Genomic DNA, 19,850 nt, shown 5'->3' on the forward strand with positions numbered 1-19,850 from the left:
AATCCACCAACTCCGTCCCAGGGGTTCAATGATTGTCACTTCTAATGTGAATCCTGCTTCTGGCACCACATACACAAGCACAACCATGCACACATGTGTGCAGCACCACAGAAATGGACACAGCCCAGCAACCACATGGACACTTCCAGGACCCTCTGGCTGTACAAAATCCACATTTATTGGGAAAGCATTCCCAGCTGGGAACAGACACAACTGCTGCACGTGGGGCTGTGCAGGGGGACCCTGTCAGGTGTGCAGGGTGCCTCCAGGATGTCATGGCCCCGGGAAGGCGGTGGCTCCAGAGGCTGGGCTGCAGTGAGTGCTTCGGACACCTGGGACTTCCTGGATCCTCCCTGTCCCAGTCCCCAGGGGACTTTGGGGTGTCCTAAGCATGGCACTCACCAGCAGCACCCACCTCTGCAGAGAGTGGTCATGGAGTCAGCAGTCCAGATCTTGGGGAGCTGGATGCAGGGCAGGGCCCAGGCAGGAGCACCTTGTCTTTGGGGAGCAGCATTTCCTTGGGCTTCTTCCATCTGGAATGACAGCAAGGAAACAACATCTGAGGAAATAAAGGCAAGAAAAGACTCAAGGAGACAGCAGTAAGGAAATAGCCACCAAGTCAAGAACTAGGATCCAAGGAAGTAGATAAGAAAATGGCATCCAAGGAAAGTTTTAGCAGTTCTTGTCTCAGAACAGGAGTCCGAGAACAAGTGCTGGCATCTTACTTTCATGTTCTCCACATCTTGAAAGTCTTCTCTCCCTCACTTGAGTTCTTCACATTGTATCTCTTCCTGCAAGACATCTGTGTTCTCTTTCTGCAATTCTTCTTCCTCTTTGTCAAGGATGTCCATGATGTATTGAACCAGCAGCAATTCAGCTTCGCTGAGCTCAGGCAAGTCCTGGAAATTGCCATGGAAGGGAAGGATTTGGAGAGGTGAGGAAGAGCAGGCGGTGCAGGCAGAGGAGCAGAACTGGCATCTGCTCTCTGCCCTTACCTGCTCTGCACCCTCTGCCTCCCTGTACTTGTTCTTCCCCCATCTCTCTTGCAGTTTTACAGACAACCTGAAAACCAAAGAAAATAAGCAGGGAGGTTTGGCCAGGGAGGGCTGCAGGAGGCACAGCACTTCTCCCTGCTTGGGGGCATTTCAGCTGAGCCCAAGGAAGATGGGGGCTCCAGAAAGGACATCCCTGGCTGGCCCAGCACGTGCACCCCATCTGGGGAGTATCACTGGCGCATGAAGGGCTGGTTGGGCTGGGAGCCCCTGGCCGTGCCCAGCTCTGTCTCTCAGGAGCCGCTTTCCCAGGGCTCCCCCAAACGCGACGTGTTGGAAACACAGCCAGGGGAGTCCAGGGCAGCGGCACCTGCGCGGCTGCGGGGCTCCAGGAGGAGTTGCTCTGCACAGGAAAGACTCTTGGTGGCACGGCAGTGGCATGGGCAGGGAGCAGTTACCTTCTCAGCCACCATTTCCTTCTGAGTAGCTGTTGACAAACAGCTGCAGCACATCGGGAACACACCTTGGAAAGGAGACGGACTTTTAACACCAAATTTGTCTTGTCATACTCCACAGAACATGGGAAACCAAAAGATCCTTCATCCAACCCAGCCTGTTCTACACATGTGCAAGTCTATGCCAGCAGCAATGATTTTAAAAAGACCCTGTCCTTCCTTCCCAATTTCCTGTTCCGCTCTGCAGGAACTCCAAGAGCTGTTCTGAACTCCCAGAGCTCCCAAGCTCATTGCTGTGGCTGAAGGCAGGAGAGCAAAGAAAAGCTGGGGAGAGCTGGGACACAAGGCAGGACAAGCTTCCCCCAGGCAGGCTGCACCCTGCTGAGCTGGGTGCTGTGGATGCTGCCACAAGCTCCAGGCCTGGAAAAAACATCTCCTGTGGTACCCAGCATGTGCAGGGGCATCTGCAGTGGCACATGGGGCTCATCACCTGGGCAATCCAGCTACAGGACAGACAGCTGTGTGTCAAACAAGATACTGGCTTACGTGGAAGACACCCTTCAGTATCAGTAAAATGACTGCGATGAGAGACAGCAATACAACGGACGTGATCGTGTCGTCCATGGTCTCTGGCTTTGGCTGGGAGAAGAGGAAAGAAGATCACGGGGGGCAAGAGGAGCGCTCCTTCAGTTCTTCCTTGCCCAGAAGGACAAACGCAGCAGTGCCTGCAGCTCTCCTACCTTCTCTGTGGGCTCCTGATCCTCCTCCAGAGCTGTGCGCCTGGAGATTTTCTCTTGCAGAGGACACCGGCCCATGGGGTCATAGGCACCCTGGTTCTCATGCCTCTCACTGAGCACCTTTAGAAGCAGCCCGGTCTTTGAGACCATCTTGGCACAGGCCAGCTTGAGCTGGGGCAGGCTGCAGTCTACCCTCAGAGCTCGCTCCACGTGGGCCATGAATGTCTGCAGGCCTTTGTCCGGCACCAGCAAGCGCAGGTGGTGATCAACCATGGTTTCCCAGCGTTCTCCTGGAACCGGTGCAAGGTCTGGACTTTGGGGGCTCCAAGGTTTATTGAGGAACCTGGATCCTTCTTCCTGTTGCTCCCAGGGTGTGTCTGTGGTGTCAGGGATGATCAGGCGGTGCCCACCGAGGGAGGAATGCTCCTCTTCAGCCGTGGCTCCTCCTCTGCTGCTCGCAGCGGGGCGGCTCTGAACCAACGGGTCAGAGAGAAAATCCAGGTTCCTGTTCAGACGCTGCTCGACTTTGGGCTCTCCCTCTGCTTTCCCAGGGCTCAACACCTGGTAGAAAAGCCGATTATGTCCAACCCAATACTGGCTGCCCTGCTTCTTTGGCTGTTTGTGAGAATTGACATGGTTCTGCCTTGGAGCTTGACCTTCCACCTCGTCTCTGAGGGGTCTCTCTACAGACTTGTCATGAGTGGGGTTTAACCCACCAGCTACATCCCAGGGGTTTAGTATTTGCCAATTCAGTCTTGAGTCCATTTGCTTTTGCTGGCTGTCCTGCTGCTCTTTGATAGTCATAATGGAGTTCTGCCTTGGAGCTTGACCTTCCACCTCACCTCTGAGGGGTCTGTCAAGAGACTTGTCATGAGTGGGGCTTAACCCCCCAGCTACATCCCAGGGGTTTAATGCTTGCCGGTTCAAATGTGACTCCTGCTGCTTGTCATCCCAGCTTGAGGGTGTCTTGTCCACCACATGCTTCAGCCTGGCAGGCTGGGGCTGGTGTGGGACAAGGGGTTTTGCACTCTTGATGCTTTCAGCCTTGTGCAGCTTCTTCCTGAGCTTGGCCCTCAGGTCATCAGCGCTTGTTTTGCCTTTGTGCCCCAAGAGATGCTGAGGGGGATATGAATTTGTTCTGGAACTGTCCAGGCTGCTGACATCACCCTCAGTGCTCAGGGTCAGGGTAACCGCGAGCGTCACAGTTCCATGATCTCCCAGCGAAGGCTCCTTGGGCTTGAGGCTCAACACTGGGCTGCTGTTCAGCTCTCTGCGTCGGTCCATGTCCATTATTTCTCCCCGTGTCTGTAGCAGAGTTGTGCGAGCTGGAGAACACCAAGAGAGCAGATCAGCGGCTGGGCACAAACACAGGCTCAGAGGTTACCTCGAGCAGCAGGAGCTCATCTCAAGCCCAGGGAGCGCAAGAGCAGAGTGGGGGATGTGTTGTGGAGGGGAGAAGAGCCCTTCAATCCATCCCATTATCCCCCTGGGGCAGAGCAGAGACCTGGTTCTTTCCTGGTGTCTCCTGGGTTCTGTTTGGATGGGAAGGAAACATCCCTGGCGAATGGGATAGCTGCCAGAGAGGTTCCCACAGCTCCAGATGGGCAGGCTTGGGTTGCTCTGCCGGAGCCAGTGAAGAGGCAGAGACCCCAGAGGAAAGATCAGCACGGCAACGGGGGCGCAGACTGGCAGGGGAGGAACGCCCAGGGAGTCCTTTGCTCCGGGGCCATTCCCAAGAGCAGCAGCTCAAGCTGCTACACCATGAAAAACTTCCTCAAGGGCGCCAGAGCTCTGGGACTGTGCTATGGGAAACCTGGGGCTGAGCCAGGGAGAGAAGCCAGCTCCCTGGGGACCTTGGAAACCTGGCTGTATCTGTTTGCCTGGCCCTGCTGTGGACAGATGTTCTGTGCCCTGTGCCCAGCTAGAGCAGGACGGTGCTTTGCTCCCCCTGCACAGGCCAACGAGGGGATGGCGGTGCTTGGTGTTCACCCTGCAGAGCACATCTTTATGCCAGACACTGCCTTCCAGCACCAGGGAAGGGCACGGGGCATTCCTGCTTTCCTTGCCTGGGGGCATGGTCAGCATAGGAAATTCGCAGGTTTGGGGGGCCCAGCGAGCTGTTCCTTCTCCAGACAGTATGTGACACACAAGATACGTACAATCACCAGGAAGTTCCCATCCCAAGGTGTTCTGTCCAAGGCCTGTACTCCAAGGGGAGATCAGGACCCCCCAGCACAGGGCAGTGCTGCAGCATCTCCCCAGCCTCAGGAGAAGTGGCAGATTTGAGCTCCCCCAGCCCCGCCGGACACTGACCGCACTGCGGAGCGCTGGTGCTGCACAGCTTCTGGCACAGGAACTGGATGGTCCTGCAGGGGCTCTCGGGCCGGGGACGCTCCTGGCACAGGCAGCAGGCCGCCTCCTTGGGCACTTGGCTAAAGACAAGAGGGGATTATTGGAGGAACACCTGGCCACCCAGTCCATGGCTCAGAGCCCAGCTCAGGGAACACACGGGTACCACGCGTGGGGCTTGTGCTTCACTGTGTGCCACAGCTCTGGGAAAGGCCCCTGACTCCCAGTGCAAAACATTAAAAAGGGGATTTTAACCTGGAAAGTAGAAGTGCTCCCAAAATACCATGTGACACGGAAATGCACCCGCCTGGAGTTCAAACTCCCCTTTGAGAAACCGGCAGCAAGTCACCCGAAAGGTGAAATTCTGCCTCTGAGCTGGTGAGTTTTGGCACGTCCCCTTAAGGAACAGCAACTCTTGAGCTTACTGAGCTCGTTCTGGTTGCGTGGCACACGGATTTGTTTCCCAAGCAGAGCCCCTGTCCCAGCACTCAGGGCCTGCTGGTGGCTGGGGCTCACACACTCACAGGGTTTCCAAGCTCACTGTGGACTGCAGCAGCAGCAGCAGCAGCGTCTGTGGGATCACTTGGGTGGCACTCAGGTCTCTGCAAGCATTGGAAAGAGCTCGTGAAATTCTGGGGTGACGATGCCAGAACTCTGCTCTGAGAGCAGAGGGCCCAGGGCCCTGATGATGGTGGTGCTGCTGGCAGAGGCATCCACTTCAGCCTGCTCCAAGAGAAGCCATTCCAGAGCCCAGCTTCCCTCTGCCTTGCCCTGCTCGAATCCAGCCCGTCAGAATCAGGAGGGCAATCCTGCAGCTCTCGTGGCAGACAGATGCCACCAGAAAGGATTGCCCCTCTCCCGACACTCCTGCTGCTCTCCCCTGAGGGCAGCCGAGTCCCTGAAGGAGGCAGGAGCCTGGAGCTGCTGGCAGGAGTGCAGTTTATTCCCAGAGCCCTGCGGCCACTCCACCTGGCCCCAGAGCTGGATGGGCTCTCATCCCTGAAAGTTTGTGTCCCAGTTCCTGGGTTGCTTTGCAGCTGGGGACACACCAGCACTGCTTGGCCTTTGCCTCGCTCTGCTGGAGCCGGGGTAGTTGTGTCTCCAGCAGACTCAGGCTGGGCAAGGGGCAGATTTGCTCGGGCACTTGTGCTGCTTTCCTGAGAACAGGGCACTCGAGAGAGACACAGCTCTCTGGATCTGCTCCAAATGAGCCAATACTTACAGAGAGCTCACTGAGGGCAGCTTGAAGAAGGCAGCGTCAGCAATGACAGCCAGCGGGTTGTGGCTGAGGATCCTGAGAAACAACAGAGCTCTGTCAGGGCTGATGGCGAGGATGGGAGCTGGGTGTGCCGGGCACGTGGGGACAGCCGGGCTGTATTCAAGGAAGCCTTGCAGGAGGTGAGCAGGGCAGGGGAAGGGGCCTTTGCAGCTGCACACTCCTGGAGCTCCCTGGCTGACATCCACAGTCGGAATCAGGACTTTCCCGAGGGCAAGTCTGCTTTTGCCCACCGACCCGGCAGAGACCCTGCAGAGACTCGCCCTGGCGTGCCTTTAGCCCTGGTGCCACTTACAGCTCCTGGAGGAACTGCATCCCGTGCCAGGCCTGGAAAGTTCCGCTGCGGATCCGTGTGAGGCCATTCCCAGAGAGATTTCTGGGGAAAGAGGAGGCCACACAAAGGAATCGGCCCTGCCCTACAGAAGGAGGGGGCAAAGCGAGATCCCTTTGCAGGACAGGTGCAAATCCAAGGTGGAAGAGGGAGGAAACTGCTGCTTTCTCAGTGTTTGTAGCCTGCCCAGGAGGGGAACTGCAGGGCACACGTGCTGAACTCTGTTTCTGTTCCTGGATGCAGCCAAGGCTGCAAGAACTGGCTGCTGTGATGGCTGCGTCTGGACGAGCCCGCTGGGGTCTGTCCCCCGGCGTGGCCATCCAGCCGTCGGCATTGACCTCTGCAGCTCAGCTGGGCTCTGGGCAGGGCAGATTTAGGGACTGTGGGGAAAAGAACAGCAGCATTTTCCTGCACAGGAAGGGTGCCCAGTGCAAAGGCTGAGCTAAAACCACCAGAAAGAAACTTGATCACTCACAGGAACTTCAGGAAAGGCAGTGGCTCAAAAGCCCGTTCCTCAATGGACAGGATCTCATTGCAGGACAAATCCCTGTTCCAGTTGAACAACAAACGTCAATTCCATTTGCCCTGTCGCTTTTACTTGCCTCTGCAGCCTGGATCCCAGCAGGGACAAAGGGCACCTGCCCGCGGCCGGGCTGAGCAGCCGGGGCCCCAGGGAGGGGCAGGCAGGAGCCCCCGCCGCCGTGGGCAGGGCACGGTGCTTACAGGTGCTTCAGCAGGAACAGCCCCTCCAGGGAATGGCTCTTCACTGCCCGCAGCTCATTGTCCCTGAGCACTCTGCAAGGAGACACAGGGACATTGTGACAGCGGTGCTGGCCAGCAGCAAATGGGATTGTCGTGGGACAATCCCCTGCAGCAGCTTGACTGAAGCATCTCCTTGGGTCACGGCAGGCATCGTCCCCACTCTGGCCACAGCAGGCCCTTGCTCCTGGCCGGCTGAAGCTGAGCACAGCTTGATCCCTGTGCAGACAGACACGGGGATGGTGCCCTGGGCTGCAAGAGACTCGCGGCAGTTCTTGCCGTGCTGGGAAGCTGTGGCGATTCACACCCCTCCTTGCAGAGCAGCCGAGCTGAGCTTCGAATTCCAATGGAAGCGGGTGGTGTGGGGGCTGCTGCTCCAGCCCCAGACCAAAGGAGGGGAAATCCCCGAACTCCTGCCATTTGAAATGCTGCAGGGCACTTACAAGGTCTCAGTCCATGGGTAGTCCTTCCAGGCTTGTTTTCCAACAGCAGCAATGGAGTTGCCAGTGAAATCTCTGCAAAGAGACGACAGACCCGGTCCCCCCTCAGGAAAATCCATTTCCCTGCCATTCGGCTGCTGAGCTGGAAGCGGGCTTTGCCTGGAGAAGGCACAGCGTGCCCAGCCCGGCTTCACCCTCATGCTGAGCTCAGGCCCCCACATCCCCCACATGTCTCTGGCCAGGGAGCGCCCCGGCTGTCCCAGGTGGGCTTTGCAGACACAGGGAGCCGAGGAGGGGCAGCTGCAGGGCTCTGCGGGGCCGCGGGACTCACAGGACGGCCAGGGCTCGGCGGCGGCTGGCCGGGGGCACAGTGGCCAGGCCGGCGTGGCCGCAGTTCAGCCCACGGCCTGGGCAGCGGCAGGGCTCTGGGCAGAGCTCCTTGGCCGCTCCCGGGCAGGGGGCTACTGCCAGCAGCAGGGCCGGCAGGAGCAGAGCGCGCACGAGACGCATCACCAGGTCCATGGCGAGGCAGGACTGGCTGCAGTCACCTGGGATGCAGGCCTGAGCTGGAGCTGCGGCAGTTCCCGTGTCACAGTGGTGCTGCCAATGTCACAGTGGTCCTTCTCGTGTCACTGAAGCATTGCTCGTGTCACCGTGCTGGTGCTTGGCAACAGAGCTCGCAGCAAACCGCAGTTCAGGCCATGCTGTCACCAAATGACTCTGTCTCAGAGCCATCCAGTCTGCGGAATCGTGGAATGGATTGGCTTGGAAGGGGCCTTGAGGTCCATCCAGTGCCACCCCTGCCATGGCAGGGACACTTTCCACTGTCCCAGGCTGCTCCAAGCCCCCTCCAACCTGGCCTTGGACACTTCCAGGGATCCAGGGGCACCCCAGCTGCTCTGGGCACCCTGTGCCAGGGACTCGCTGCCCTCACAGGGAAGAATTTCTCCTGGACACACCATCTAAGCCTGCTCTGTGTCACTGTGAAGCCATTCCCATTTGTACTGGGTTTGTGTGGGCCAGCTTTTGGCATGGGTTTGGGGCTGCCGGTGCTGTTGGAAATTTCTTTTGCTTCTCATTATGCGGCTCTGGTTTTGTTGGTAATAAATGTAATTAATAGCCCCAAGTTCTGTCTGTGGTGTCCCTGACGCTGACCGGGGAGGGATCTCTCCCTCTCTGTCTGTAAACTCATGAGCCTTTCGCTGGCTTTTCTCTCCGCTCTCCACTTGCGCAGGGCGGTGACAGCGCCTTTGGGGCCGGGCACCCGGCATCCAGCCAGGGCCAAAGCCCGCCTGGCGCCGGGAGAGCGCGGGGAGCTTCCCGAAAGCCGGGCAATGTCGGAATGTCCGCCGGGAGAGCCTGAGGGAGCCGCAGCGCCAGTGGCGGGAAGCGCTGCGAGCCTGAGGGGCGGCAGCTCCGCCTCAGCGCGCATGCACCGGCAGCGGCGGCGGCCGGGCCGGGCCGAGCCCGCTGCAAGCGCCGCTGCAGCCGAGCCCCTGAGGCGAAGCGCTCCGGCCCCCGGGCTCTGGAGGCGGCAGCGCCGGGACACCGGCGGCAGAGCTCCCGCCGCGGCCGGAGCGCCACATCAGCGCCGGCAGACACCGAGGGGCAGCGACCGCCGTGCAAAGGAAGCCGCGGACAGCTCTGGGGAGGCCGGCACAGCCCCGCAAGCAGCGCCCAGAGAGGCGCCCCGGCCCGGCCGGGAAGCGCGGCCCCCCCGGCCTGAGGGGAAACGCGCGGGCCAACAGCTCGGGCCGGGGCGGCTCCGGCAGCGCTTGGGGCAGGGCGGCCTCCAGGCCTGGCCACAGAGGCACGGAGCCCCAGAGTCACTGGCGATGGAAAAGACCTCCGCCTTCGGCGAGTCCATCCCGTGCCCCATCCCCACCTTGGCAGCCCGGCCAGAGCACTCAGTGCCGCCTCCAGCCGTTCCTTGGACCCCTCCAGGCATGGGGAGTCCCCCACCACCACCACCACCTTGGGCAGCCCCTTCCAAGGCCTGACCACCCTTTCCATGAAGAAATTCCTCCCTGATGTCTGTGTTTCCAGTCTGACCGGACACCCTGACACTATTTTAAGGCTCTTGTGAGCCATGTTTGACAAAGGTGCATTTCATGCATGAGCATTAATCCTCCTGGAGAAGATGATTCTGCTCAATGACAGCAGCCCTTCAGCAGGAGGTGCAGCAATGCAACCATCAGCCTGGGAGCCAGGCGGGTGTGAGGGAGGACAAAAAACCTCAGGGATGCCGAGCGGGCGTTTCTGCTTGTGCAGCTCCAAGCCAGCACCATGGGGACACCAGTGCCATGGCCTCTGCAGGAGGACACTGGCCATTCCCCTTCCCACCCACCACCCAGAGCTCTTGTGCTCACAGGAGACATCTGGAACACAAAAGCGTTGACCCTGGAAAGCTACAGGGGCCTTGGGATGGTCTAGAAGCACTACTGCAAGGCCTCTTTCTTTGACATCCAAAGATATCCATTAAGGCCTCTTTGGAATTGGAAACCACGTTGCATCTGAAGCAGGGGCCTGGGAGAGAAACGCAAGTGCTGAGCAGCGGGGAGGTGACTGAGGGCGCCGGGTGACGCTCGTTGTAACCTGCACCACCAGTTCAGGGCCAGCTGTTGGGCACAGGCAGACAGAAGGGCACAGGCAATGCCAAGGGGAGCAGCAGCTGTGGGAATGCACATCTACATCTGGGGAAGACCCCAAAGAATTTATGCATGCGGGAAGTGGATTGGGAAGAGATGTCCAAGCTGGAAACAAGGAGGAAGGCAGACGGTTTCCTTCTCCATGTGTTTTCCTTCTTCATGTGTCTTCATTGGCCTCCCGGATGAGAATCCAGCTGTGGCTTCCACTGTTCAGTGAGGCGTGGCCAGAATATGTGACCCAGAGAGAGCTGGCGCAGGTCTTGGGCTGCTGGCAGTGCCAGAGCCAGGCAGTGGCACCGGGGCTGGCAGAGGTAGCGGGGAAATGGAAACAGGTCCCTGCTGGGGGCAGCAGGGGAATCCCCTCCTGGCCCATCTCACCTTCCCAGCTCCCTGTACACAACACGGTGGAGGCTCTGGGCCTCTGGGGCCGGGACAATCACGATGTGGACGAGCTCCCTCCAGGCTGGGGGGGCTGCCCAGGGTGAGTCAGTCCAGCCACGCTGTTTGAGAGGCTCCCTGGGCTGTTTGAGAGGCTCCCTGGGCACGCTGTCCTGAGGGGCAGAGGAGCCCAGGGAGGCTGGACATTGCGCAAGGAGAAATCCTTGAAGGCACAGGCAGGAACATGCCGTGCCCATGTGCCCAAAGACGAGCTGGTGAGGAAGCAGAGCAGCTGAGCGGGAAGCTTTGCCTGGGACTCAGGGGAAACACAGAATGTACAGCTTTGGAAGGAGGGCGGCACCACAGGAGGATGGCAGGGATGTCATTGGGGCATGCAGGGAGAAAAGGTAGAAAAGCAAAGGCCCAGCTGGAACTGAATTTGCCCAATTCCATAAGGGAGAACAGAAACTGCTTTTACAAATACATCAGCAACACCAGGAGGAACAAGAACAAACTTTGTTTTTATTGAATGCAGGGAGAAACATTGCCACAAGGGATGAGGAAAACCCTGAGGTACTGATGCCTCCTCTCGGGGTCCTGAGCTCGTGGCCACCTACAGCACCCTTCTCTGCAGAGAGGGATAAATGTGCTGCCTCTTGGGATGCACCGCAGTCACTGGGCACAGGCACCTCGTCCTGGGGTGACGGCATTCCCTCACTGTTGCTGCTTCTCTGGGGCACTTCTCACTCAAGTAACAGCAAAGAAATGACAGGAAAAGCACCCAGGGAGAGACTCGGCAGTTCCTTTGTTCGCACAGGAGGTGGTGGTGAATGGTTGGTGTCCCAATTACCGTGTCTCCTTCTTAAATTATTTGGCCCATCACCTGAATTCTTTGCATTTTGTCTCTTCCTGGATTTCTTCTTCTTTATCAGGGGCATCCATCAGGTATTGAGGGGCAGGAGGACTCATCCTGAGAAGGACACATGCAGCAGTGTCCAGCGGCTCTCCTACCTTCTCTGCGAGTTCCTTGCCCTTCCGCAAGGCCATGCGTCTGGACACATTCTCTTGCAGAGGACACCGGCCCATGCCATCAGAGGCTCCTTGGGTCTCGTGCCTCTCACTGAGCACCTTTAGAAGCAGCCCGGTCTTTGAGACCATCTTGGCACAGGCCAGCTTGAGCTGGGGCAGGCTGCAGTCTACCCTCAGAGCTCGCTCCACGTGGGCCATGAATGTCTGCAGGCCTTTGTCCGGCACCAGCAAGCGCAGGTGGTGATCAACCATGGTTTCCCAGCGTTCTCCTGGAACCGGTGCAAGGTCTGGACTTTGGGGGCTCCAAGGTTTATTGAGGAACCTGGATCCTTCTTCCTGTTGCTCCCAGGGTGTGTCTGTGGTGTCAGGGATGATCAGGCGGTGCCCACCGAGGGAGGAATGCTCCTCTTCAGCCGTGGCTCCTCCTCTGCTGCTCGCAGCGGGGCGGCTCTGAACCAACGGGTCAGAGAGAAAATCCAGGTTCCTGTTCAGACGCTGCTCGACTTTGGGCTCTCCCTCTGCTTTCCCAGGGCTCAACACCTGGCAGAAAAGCCGATTATGTCCAACCCAATACTGGCTGCCCTGCTTCTTTGGCTGTTTGTGAGAATTGACATGGTTCTGCCTTGGAGCTTGATCTTCCTCCTTAGGTCTGTGTTGTCTGTGAACAGACTTGTCATGAGTGGGGTTTAATCCACCAACTCCGTCCCAGGGGTTCAATGATTGTCACTTCTAATGTGAATCCTGCTTCTGGCACCACATACACAAGCACAACCATGCACACATGTGTGCAGCACCACAGAAATGGACACAGCCCAGCAACCACATGGACACTTCCAGGACCCTCTGGCTGTACAAAATCCACATTTATTGGGAAAGCATTCCCAGCTGGGAACAGACACAACTGCTGCACGTGGGGCTGTGCAGGGGGACCCTGTCAGGTGTGCAGGGTGCCTCCAGGATGTCATGGCCCCGGGAAGGCGGTGGCTCCAGAGGCTGGGCTGCAGTGAGTGCTTCGGACACCTGGGACTTCCTGGATCCTCCCTGTCCCAGTCCCCAGGGGACTTTGGGGTGTCCTAAGCATGGCACTCACCAGCAGCACCCACCTCTGCAGAGAGTGGTCATGGAGTCAGCAGTCCAGATCTTGGGGAGCTGGATGCAGGGCAGGGCCCAGGCAGGAGCACCTTGTCTTTGGGGAGCAGCATTTCCTTGGGCTTCTTCCATCTGGAATGACAGCAAGGAAACAACATCTGAGGAAATAAAGGCAAGAAAAGACTCAAGGAGACAGCAGTAAGGAAATAGCCACCAAGTCAAGAACTAGGATCCAAGGAAGTAGATAAGAAAATGGCATCCAAGGAAAGTTTTAGCAGTTCTTGTCTCAGAACAGGAGTCCGAGAACAAGTGCTGGCATCTTACTTTCATGTTCTCCACATCTTGAAAGTCTTCTCTCCCTCACTTGAGTTCTTCACATTGTATCTCTTCCTGCAAGACATCTGTGTTCTCTTTCTGCAATTCTTCTTCCTCTTTGTCAAGGATGTCCATGATGTATTGAACCAGCAGCAATTCAGCTTCGCTGAGCTCAGGCAAGTCCTGGAAATTGCCATGGAAGGGAAGGATTTGGAGAGGTGAGGAAGAGCAGGCGGTGCAGGCAGAGGAGCAGAACTGGCATCTGCTCTCTGCCCTTACCTGCTCTGCACCCTCTGCCTCCCTGTACTTGTTCTTCCCCCATCTCTCTTGCAGTTTTACAGACAACCTGAAAACCAAAGAAAATAAGCAGGGAGGTTTGGCCAGGGAGGGCTGCAGGAGGCACAGCACTTCTCCCTGCTTGGGGGCATTTCAGCTGAGCCCAAGGAAGATGGGGGCTCCAGAAAGGACATCCCTGGCTGGCCCAGCACGTGCACCCCATCTGGGGAGTATCACTGGCGCATGAAGGGCTGGTTGGGCTGGGAGCCCCTGGCCGTGCCCAGCTCTGTCTCTCAGGAGCCGCTTTCCCAGGGCTCCCCCAAACGCGACGTGTTGGAAACACAGCCAGGGGAGTCCAGGGCAGCGGCACCTGCGCGGCTGCGGGGCTCCAGGAGGAGTTGCTCTGCACAGGAAAGACTCTTGGTGGCACGGCAGTGGCATGGGCAGGGAGCAGTTACCTTCTCAGCCACCATTTCCTTCTGAGTAGCTGTTGACAAACAGCTGCAGCACATCGGGAACACACCTTGGAAAGGAGACGGACTTTTAACACCAAATTTGTCTTGTCATACTCCACAGAACATGGGAAACCAAAAGATCCTTCATCCAACCCAGCCTGTTCTACACATGTGCAAGTCTATGCCAGCAGCAATGATTTTAAAAAGACCCTGTCCTTCCTTCCCAATTTCCTGTTCCGCTCTGCAGGAACTCCAAGAGCTGTTCTGAACTCCCAGAGCTCCCAAGCTCATTGCTGTGGCTGAAGGCAGGAGAGCAAAGAAAAGCTGGGGAGAGCTGGGACACAAGGCAGGACAAGCTTCCCCCAGGCAGGCTGCACCCTGCTGAGCTGGGTGCTGTGGATGCTGCCACAAGCTCCAGGCCTGGAAAAAACATCTCCTGTGGTACCCAGCATGTGCAGGGGCATCTGCAGTGGCACATGGGGCTCATCACCTGGGCAATCCAGCTACAGGACAGACAGCTGTGTGTCAAACAAGATACTGGCTTACGTGGAAGACACCCTTCAGTATCAGTAAAATGACTGCGATGAGAGACAGCAATACAACGGACGTGATCGTGTCGTCCATGGTCTCTGGCTTTGGCTGGGAGAAGAGGAAAGAAGATCACGGGGGGCAAGAGGAGCGCTCCTTCAGTTCTTCCTTGCCCAGAAGGACAAACGCAGCAGTGCCTGCAGCTCTCCTACCTTCTCTGTGGGCTCCTGATCCTCCTCCAGAGCTGTGCGCCTGGAGATTTTCTCTTGCAGAGGACACCGGCCCATGGGGTCATAGGCACCCTGGTTCTCATGCCTCTCACTGAGCACCTTTAGAAGCAGCCCGGTCTTTGAGACCATCTTGGCACAGGCCAGCTTGAGCTGGGGCAGGCTGCAGTCTACCCTCAGAGCTCGCTCCACGTGGGCCATGAATGTCTGCAGGCCTTTGTCCGGCACCAGCAAGCGCAGGTGGTGATCAACCATGGTTTCCCAGCGTTCTCCTGGAACCGGTGCAAGGTCTGGACTTTGGGGGCTCCAAGGTTTATTGAGGAACCTGGATCCTTCTTCCTGTTGCTCCCAGGGTGTGTCTGTGGTGTCAGGGATGATCAGGCGGTGCCCACCGAGGGAGGAATGCTCCTCTTCAGCCGTGGCTCCTCCTCTGCTGCTCGCAGCGGGGCGGCTCTGAACCAACGGGTCAGAGAGAAAATCCAGGTTCCTGTTCAGACGCTGCTCGACTTTGGGCTCTCCCTCTGCTTTCCCAGGGCTCAACACCTGGTAGAAAAGCCGATTATGTCCAACCCAATACTGGCTGCCCTGCTTCTTTGGCTGTTTGTGAGAATTGACATGGTTCTGCCTTGGAGCTTGACCTTCCACCTCGTCTCTGAGGGGTCTCTCTACAGACTTGTCATGAGTGGGGTTTAACCCACCAGCTACATCCCAGGGGTTTAGTATTTGCCAATTCAGTCTTGAGTCCATTTGCTTTTGCTGGCTGTCCTGCTGCTCTTTGATAGTCATAATGGAGTTCTGCCTTGGAGCTTGACCTTCCACCTCACCTCTGAGGGGTCTGTCAAGAGACTTGTCATGAGTGGGGCTTAACCCCCCAGCTACATCCCAGGGGTTTAATGCTTGCCGGTTCAAATGTGACTCCTGCTGCTTGTCATCCCAGCTTGAGGGTGTCTTGTCCACCACATGCTTCAGCCTGGCAGGCTGGGGCTGGTGTGGGACAAGGGGTTTTGCACTCTTGATGCTTTCAGCCTTGTGCAGCTTCTTCCTGAGCTTGGCCCTCAGGTCATCAGCGCTTGTTTTGCCTTTGTGCCCCAAGAGATGCTGAGGGGGATATGAATTTGTTCTGGAACTGTCCAGGCTGCTGACATCACCCTCAGTGCTCAGGGTCAGGGTAACCGCGAGCGTCACAGTTCCATGATCTCCCAGCGAAGGCTCCTTGGGCTTGAGGCTCAACACTGGGCTGCTGTTCAGCTCTCTGCGTCGGTCCATGTCCATTATTTCTCCCCGTGTCTGTAGCAGAGTTGTGCGAGCTGGAGAACACCAAGAGAGCAGATCAGCGGCTGGGCACAAACACAGGCTCAGAGGTTACCTCGAGCAGCAGGAGCTCATCTCAAGCCCAGGGAGCGCAAGAGCAGAGTGGGGGATGTGTTGTGGAGGGGAGAAGAGCCCTTCAATCCATCCCATTATCCCCCTGGGGCAGAGCAGAGACCTGGTTCTTTCCTGGTGTCTCCTGGGTTCTGTTTGGATGGGAAGGAAACATCCCTGGCGAATGGGATAGCTGCCAGAGAGGTTCCCACAGCTCCAGATGGGCAGGCTTGGGTTGCTCTGCCGGAGCCAGTGAAGAGGCAGAGACCCCAGAGGAAAGATCAGCACGGCAACGGGGGCGCAGACTGGCAGGGGAGGAACGCCCAGGGAGTCCTTTGCTCCGGGGCCATTCCCAAGAGCAGCAGCTCAAGCTGCTACACCATGAAAAACTTCCTCAAGGGCGCCAGAGCTCTGGGACTGTGCTATGGGAAACCTGGGGCTGAGCCAGGGAGAGAAGCCAGCTCCCTGGGGACCTTGGAAACCTGGCTGTATCTGTTTGCCTGGCCCTGCTGTGGACAGATGTTCTGTGCCCTGTGCCCAGCTAGAGCAGGACGGTGCTTTGCTCCCCCTGCACAGGCCAACGAGGGGATGGCGGTGCTTGGTGTTCACCCTGCAGAGCACATCTTTATGCCAGACACTGCCTTCCAGCACCAGGGAAGGGCACGGGGCATTCCTGCTTTCCTTGCCTGGGGGCATGGTCAGCATAGGAAATTCGCAGGTTTGGGGGGCCCAGCGAGCTGTTCCTTCTCCAGACAGTATGTGACACACAAGATACGTACAATCACCAGGAAGTTCCCATCCCAAGGTGTTCTGTCCAAGGCCTGTACTCCAAGGGGAGATCAGGACCCCCCAGCACAGGGCAGTGCTGCAGCATCTCCCCAGCCTCAGGAGAAGTGGCAGATTTGAGCTCCCCCAGCCCCGCCGGACACTGACCGCACTGCGGAGCGCTGGTGCTGCACAGCTTCTGGCACAGGAACTGGATGGTCCTGCAGGGGCTCTCGGGCCGGGGACGCTCCTGGCACAGGCAGCAGGCCGCCTCCTTGGGCACTTGGCTAAAGACAAGAGGGGATTATTGGAGGAACACCTGGCCACCCAGTCCATGGCTCAGAGCCCAGCTCAGGGAACACACGGGTACCACGCGTGGGGCTTGTGCTTCACTGTGTGCCACAGCTCTGGGAAAGGCCCCTGACTCCCAGTGCAAAACATTAAAAAGGGGATTTTAACCTGGAAAGTAGAAGTGCTCCCAAAATACCATGTGACACGGAAATGCACCCGCCTGGAGTTCAAACTCCCTTTTGAGAAACCGGCAGCAAGTCACCCGAAAGGTGAAATTCTGCCTCTGAGCTGGTGAGTTTTGGCACGTCCCCTTAAGGAACAGCAACTCTTGAGCTTACTGAGCTCGTTCTGGTTGCGTGGCACACGGATTTGTTTCCCAAGCAGAGCCCCTGTCCCAGCACTCAGGGCCTGCTGGTGGCTGGGGCTCACACACTCACAGGGTTTCCAAGCTCACTGTGGACTGCAGCAGCAGCAGCAGCAGCGTCTGTGGGATCACTTGGGTGGCACTCAGGTCTCTGCAAGCATTGGAAAGAGCTCGTGAAATTCTGGGGTGACGATGCCAGAACTCTGCTCTGAGAGCAGAGGGCCCAGGGCCCTGATGATGGTGGTGCTGCTGGCAGAGGCATCCACTTCAGCCTGCTCCAAGAGAAGCCATTCCAGAGCCCAGCTTCCCTCTGCCTTGCCCTGCTCGAATCCAGCCCGTCAGAATCAGGAGGGCAATCCTGCAGCTCTCGTGGCAGACAGATGCCACCAGAAAGGATTGCCCCTCTCCCGACACTCCTGCTGCTCTCCCCTGAGGGCAGCCGAGTCCCTGAAGGAGGCAGGAGCCTGGAGCTGCTGGCAGGAGTGCAGTTTATTCCCAGAGCCCTGCGGCCACTCCACCTGGCCCCAGAGCTGGATGGGCTCTCATCCCTGAAAGTTTGTGTCCCAGTTCCTGGGTTGCTTTGCAGCTGGGGACACACCAGCACTGCTTGGCCTTTGCCTCGCTCTGCTGGAGCCGGGGTAGTTGTGTCTCCAGCAGACTCAGGCTGGGCAAGGGGCAGATTTGCTCGGGCACTTGTGCTGCTTTCCTGAGAACAGGGCACTCGAGAGAGACACAGCTCTCTGGATCTGCTCCAAATGAGCCAATACTTACAGAGAGCTCACTGAGGGCAGCTTGAAGAAGGCAGCGTCAGCAATGACAGCCAGCGGGTTGTGGCTGAGGATCCTGAGAAACAACAGAGCTCTGTCAGGGCTGATGGCGAGGATGGGAGCTGGGTGTGCCGGGCACGTGGGGACAGCCGGGCTGTATTCAAGGAAGCCTTGCAGGAGGTGAGCAGGGCAGGGGAAGGGGCCTTTGCAGCTGCACACTCCTGGAGCTCCCTGGCTGACATCCACAGTCGGAATCAGGACTTTCCCGAGGGCAAGTCTGCTTTTGCCCACCGACCCGGCAGAGACCCTGCAGAGACTCGCCCTGGCGTGCCTTTAGCCCTGGTGCCACTTACAGCTCCTGGAGGAACTGCATCCCGTGCCAGGCCTGGAAAGTTCCGCTGCGGATCCGTGTGAGGCCATTCCCAGAGAGATTTCTGGGGAAAGAGGAGGCCACACAAAGGAATCGGCCCTGCCCTACAGAAGGAGGGGGCAAAGCGAGATCCCTTTGCAGGACAGGTGCAAATCCAAGGTGGAAGAGGGAGGAAACTGCTGCTTTCTCAGTGTTTGTAGCCTGCCCAGGAGGGGAACTGCAGGGCACACGTGCTGAACTCTGTTTCTGTTCCTGGATGCAGCCAAGGCTGCAAGAACTGGCTGCTGTGATGGCTGCGTCTGGACGAGCCCGCTGGGGTCTGTCCCCCGGCGTGGCCATCCAGCCGTCGGCATTGACCTCTGCAGCTCAGCTGGGCTCTGGGCAGGGCAGATTTAGGGACTGTGGGGAAAAGAACAGCAGCATTTTCCTGCACAGGAAGGGTGCCCAGTGCAAAGGCTGAGCTAAAACCACCAGAAAGAAACTTGATCACTCACAGGAACTTCAGGAAAGGCAGTGGCTCAAAAGCCCGTTCCTCAATGGACAGGATCTCATTGCAGGACAAATCCCTGTTCCAGTTGAACAACAAACGTCAATTCCATTTGCCCTGTCGCTTTTACTTGCCTCTGCAGCCTGGATCCCAGCAGGGACAAAGGGCACCTGCCCGCGGCCGGGCTGAGCAGCCGGGGCCCCAGGGAGGGGCAGGCAGGAGCCCCCGCCGCCGTGGGCAGGGCACGGTGCTTACAGGTGCTTCAGCAGGAACAGCCCCTCCAGGGAATGGCTCTTCACTGCCCGCAGCTCATTGTCCCTGAGCACTCTGCAAGGAGACACAGGGACATTGTGACAGCGGTGCTGGCCAGCAGCAAATGGGATTGTCGTGGGACAATCCCCTGCAGCAGCTTGACTGAAGCATCTCCTTGGGTCACGGCAGGCATCGTCCCCACTCTGGCCACAGCAGGCCCTTGCTCCTGGCCGGCTGAAGCTGAGCACAGCTTGATCCCTGTGCAGACAGACACGGGGATGGTGCCCTGGGCTGCAAGAGACTCGCGGCAGTTCTTGCCGTGCTGGGAAGCTGTGGCGATTCACACCCCTCCTTGCAGAGCAGCCGAGCTGAGCTTCGAATTCCAATGGAAGCGGGTGGTGTGGGGGCTGCTGCTCCAGCCCCAGACCAAAGGAGGGGAAATCCCCGAACTCCTGCCATTTGAAATGCTGCAGGGCACTTACAAGGTCTCAGTCCATGGGTAGTCCTTCCAGGCTTGTTTTCCAACAGCAGCAATGGAGTTGCCAGTGAAATCTCTGCAAAGAGACGACAGACCCGGTCCCCCCTCAGGAAAATCCATTTCCCTGCCATTCGGCTGCTGAGCTGGAAGCGGGCTTTGCCTGGAGAAGGCACAGCGTGCCCAGCCCGGCTTCACCCTCATGCTGAGCTCAGGCCCCCACATCCCCCACATGTCTCTGGCCAGGGAGCGCCCCGGCTGTCCCAGGTGGGCTTTGCAGACACAGGGAGCCGAGGAGGGGCAGCTGCAGGGCTCTGCGGGGCCGCGGGACTCACAGGACGGCCAGGGCTCGGCGGCGGCTGGCCGGGGGCACAGTGGCCAGGCCGGCGTGGCCGCAGTTCAGCCCACGGCCTGGGCAGCGGCAGGGCTCTGG

General features: G+C 58.2%; 2 protein-coding genes across 2 annotated transcripts; both read right to left on the minus strand.

Annotated features, from left to right (window-relative positions):
- Positions 1 to 257: 257 nt before the first annotated feature.
- On the minus strand, positions 258 to 6,692 carry LOC137466892 (leucine-rich repeat-containing protein 37A-like). Its single transcript, XM_068178509.1, has 9 exons — positions 6,105 to 6,692; positions 5,756 to 5,827; positions 5,058 to 5,135; positions 4,498 to 4,616; positions 2,188 to 3,509; positions 1,994 to 2,086; positions 1,451 to 1,515; positions 996 to 1,062; positions 258 to 899 (listed from the first exon to the last, which is right to left on the minus strand). Exons 1-9 carry the CDS (start codon positions 6,458 to 6,460, stop codon positions 762 to 764), a joined length of 2,310 nt encoding a protein of 769 aa, XP_068034610.1. The 5' UTR covers positions 6,461 to 6,692; the 3' UTR covers positions 258 to 761.
- A 5,647-nt stretch (positions 6,693 to 12,339) lies between these two features.
- Positions 12,340 to 18,774, minus strand: LOC137466893 (leucine-rich repeat-containing protein 37A-like). Its single transcript, XM_068178510.1, has 9 exons — positions 18,187 to 18,774; positions 17,838 to 17,909; positions 17,140 to 17,217; positions 16,580 to 16,698; positions 14,270 to 15,591; positions 14,076 to 14,168; positions 13,533 to 13,597; positions 13,078 to 13,144; positions 12,340 to 12,981 (listed from the first exon to the last, which is right to left on the minus strand). Exons 1-9 carry the CDS (start codon positions 18,540 to 18,542, stop codon positions 12,844 to 12,846), a joined length of 2,310 nt encoding a protein of 769 aa, XP_068034611.1. The 5' UTR covers positions 18,543 to 18,774; the 3' UTR covers positions 12,340 to 12,843.
- Positions 18,775 to 19,850: the final 1,076 nt, after the last annotated feature.

Source organism: Anomalospiza imberbis, unplaced genomic scaffold, assembly GCF_031753505.1.
Source record: "Anomalospiza imberbis isolate Cuckoo-Finch-1a 21T00152 unplaced genomic scaffold, ASM3175350v1 scaffold_463, whole genome shotgun sequence".
In the NCBI taxonomy this organism is placed as follows: Eukaryota; Metazoa; Chordata; class Aves; order Passeriformes; family Viduidae; genus Anomalospiza; species Anomalospiza imberbis.

Excerpts from the sequence above, each read along its gene's own strand:
- LOC137466892 (XM_068178509.1), bottom strand. The coding sequence starts at position 6,460 with ATGGCCACGCCGGGGGACAGACCCCAGCGGGCTCGTCCAGACGCAGCC. Across the intron at positions 5,828-6,104 it reads ATGCAGTTCCTCCAGGAGCT|GATCCTCAGCCACAACCCGC; the intron begins GTAAGTGGCACC and ends GTTGTTTCTCAG. Across the intron at positions 5,136-5,755 it reads CTGCCCTCAGTGAGCTCTCT|AGACCTGAGTGCCACCCAAG; the intron begins GTAAGTATTGGC and ends CAATGCTTGCAG.
- LOC137466893 (XM_068178510.1), bottom strand. The coding sequence starts at position 18,542 with ATGGCCACGCCGGGGGACAGACCCCAGCGGGCTCGTCCAGACGCAGCC. Across the intron at positions 17,910-18,186 it reads ATGCAGTTCCTCCAGGAGCT|GATCCTCAGCCACAACCCGC; the intron begins GTAAGTGGCACC and ends GTTGTTTCTCAG. Across the intron at positions 13,598-14,075 it reads TACTGAAGGGTGTCTTCCAC|GTGTGTTCCCGATGTGCTGC; the intron begins GTAAGCCAGTAT and ends CTCCTTTCCAAG.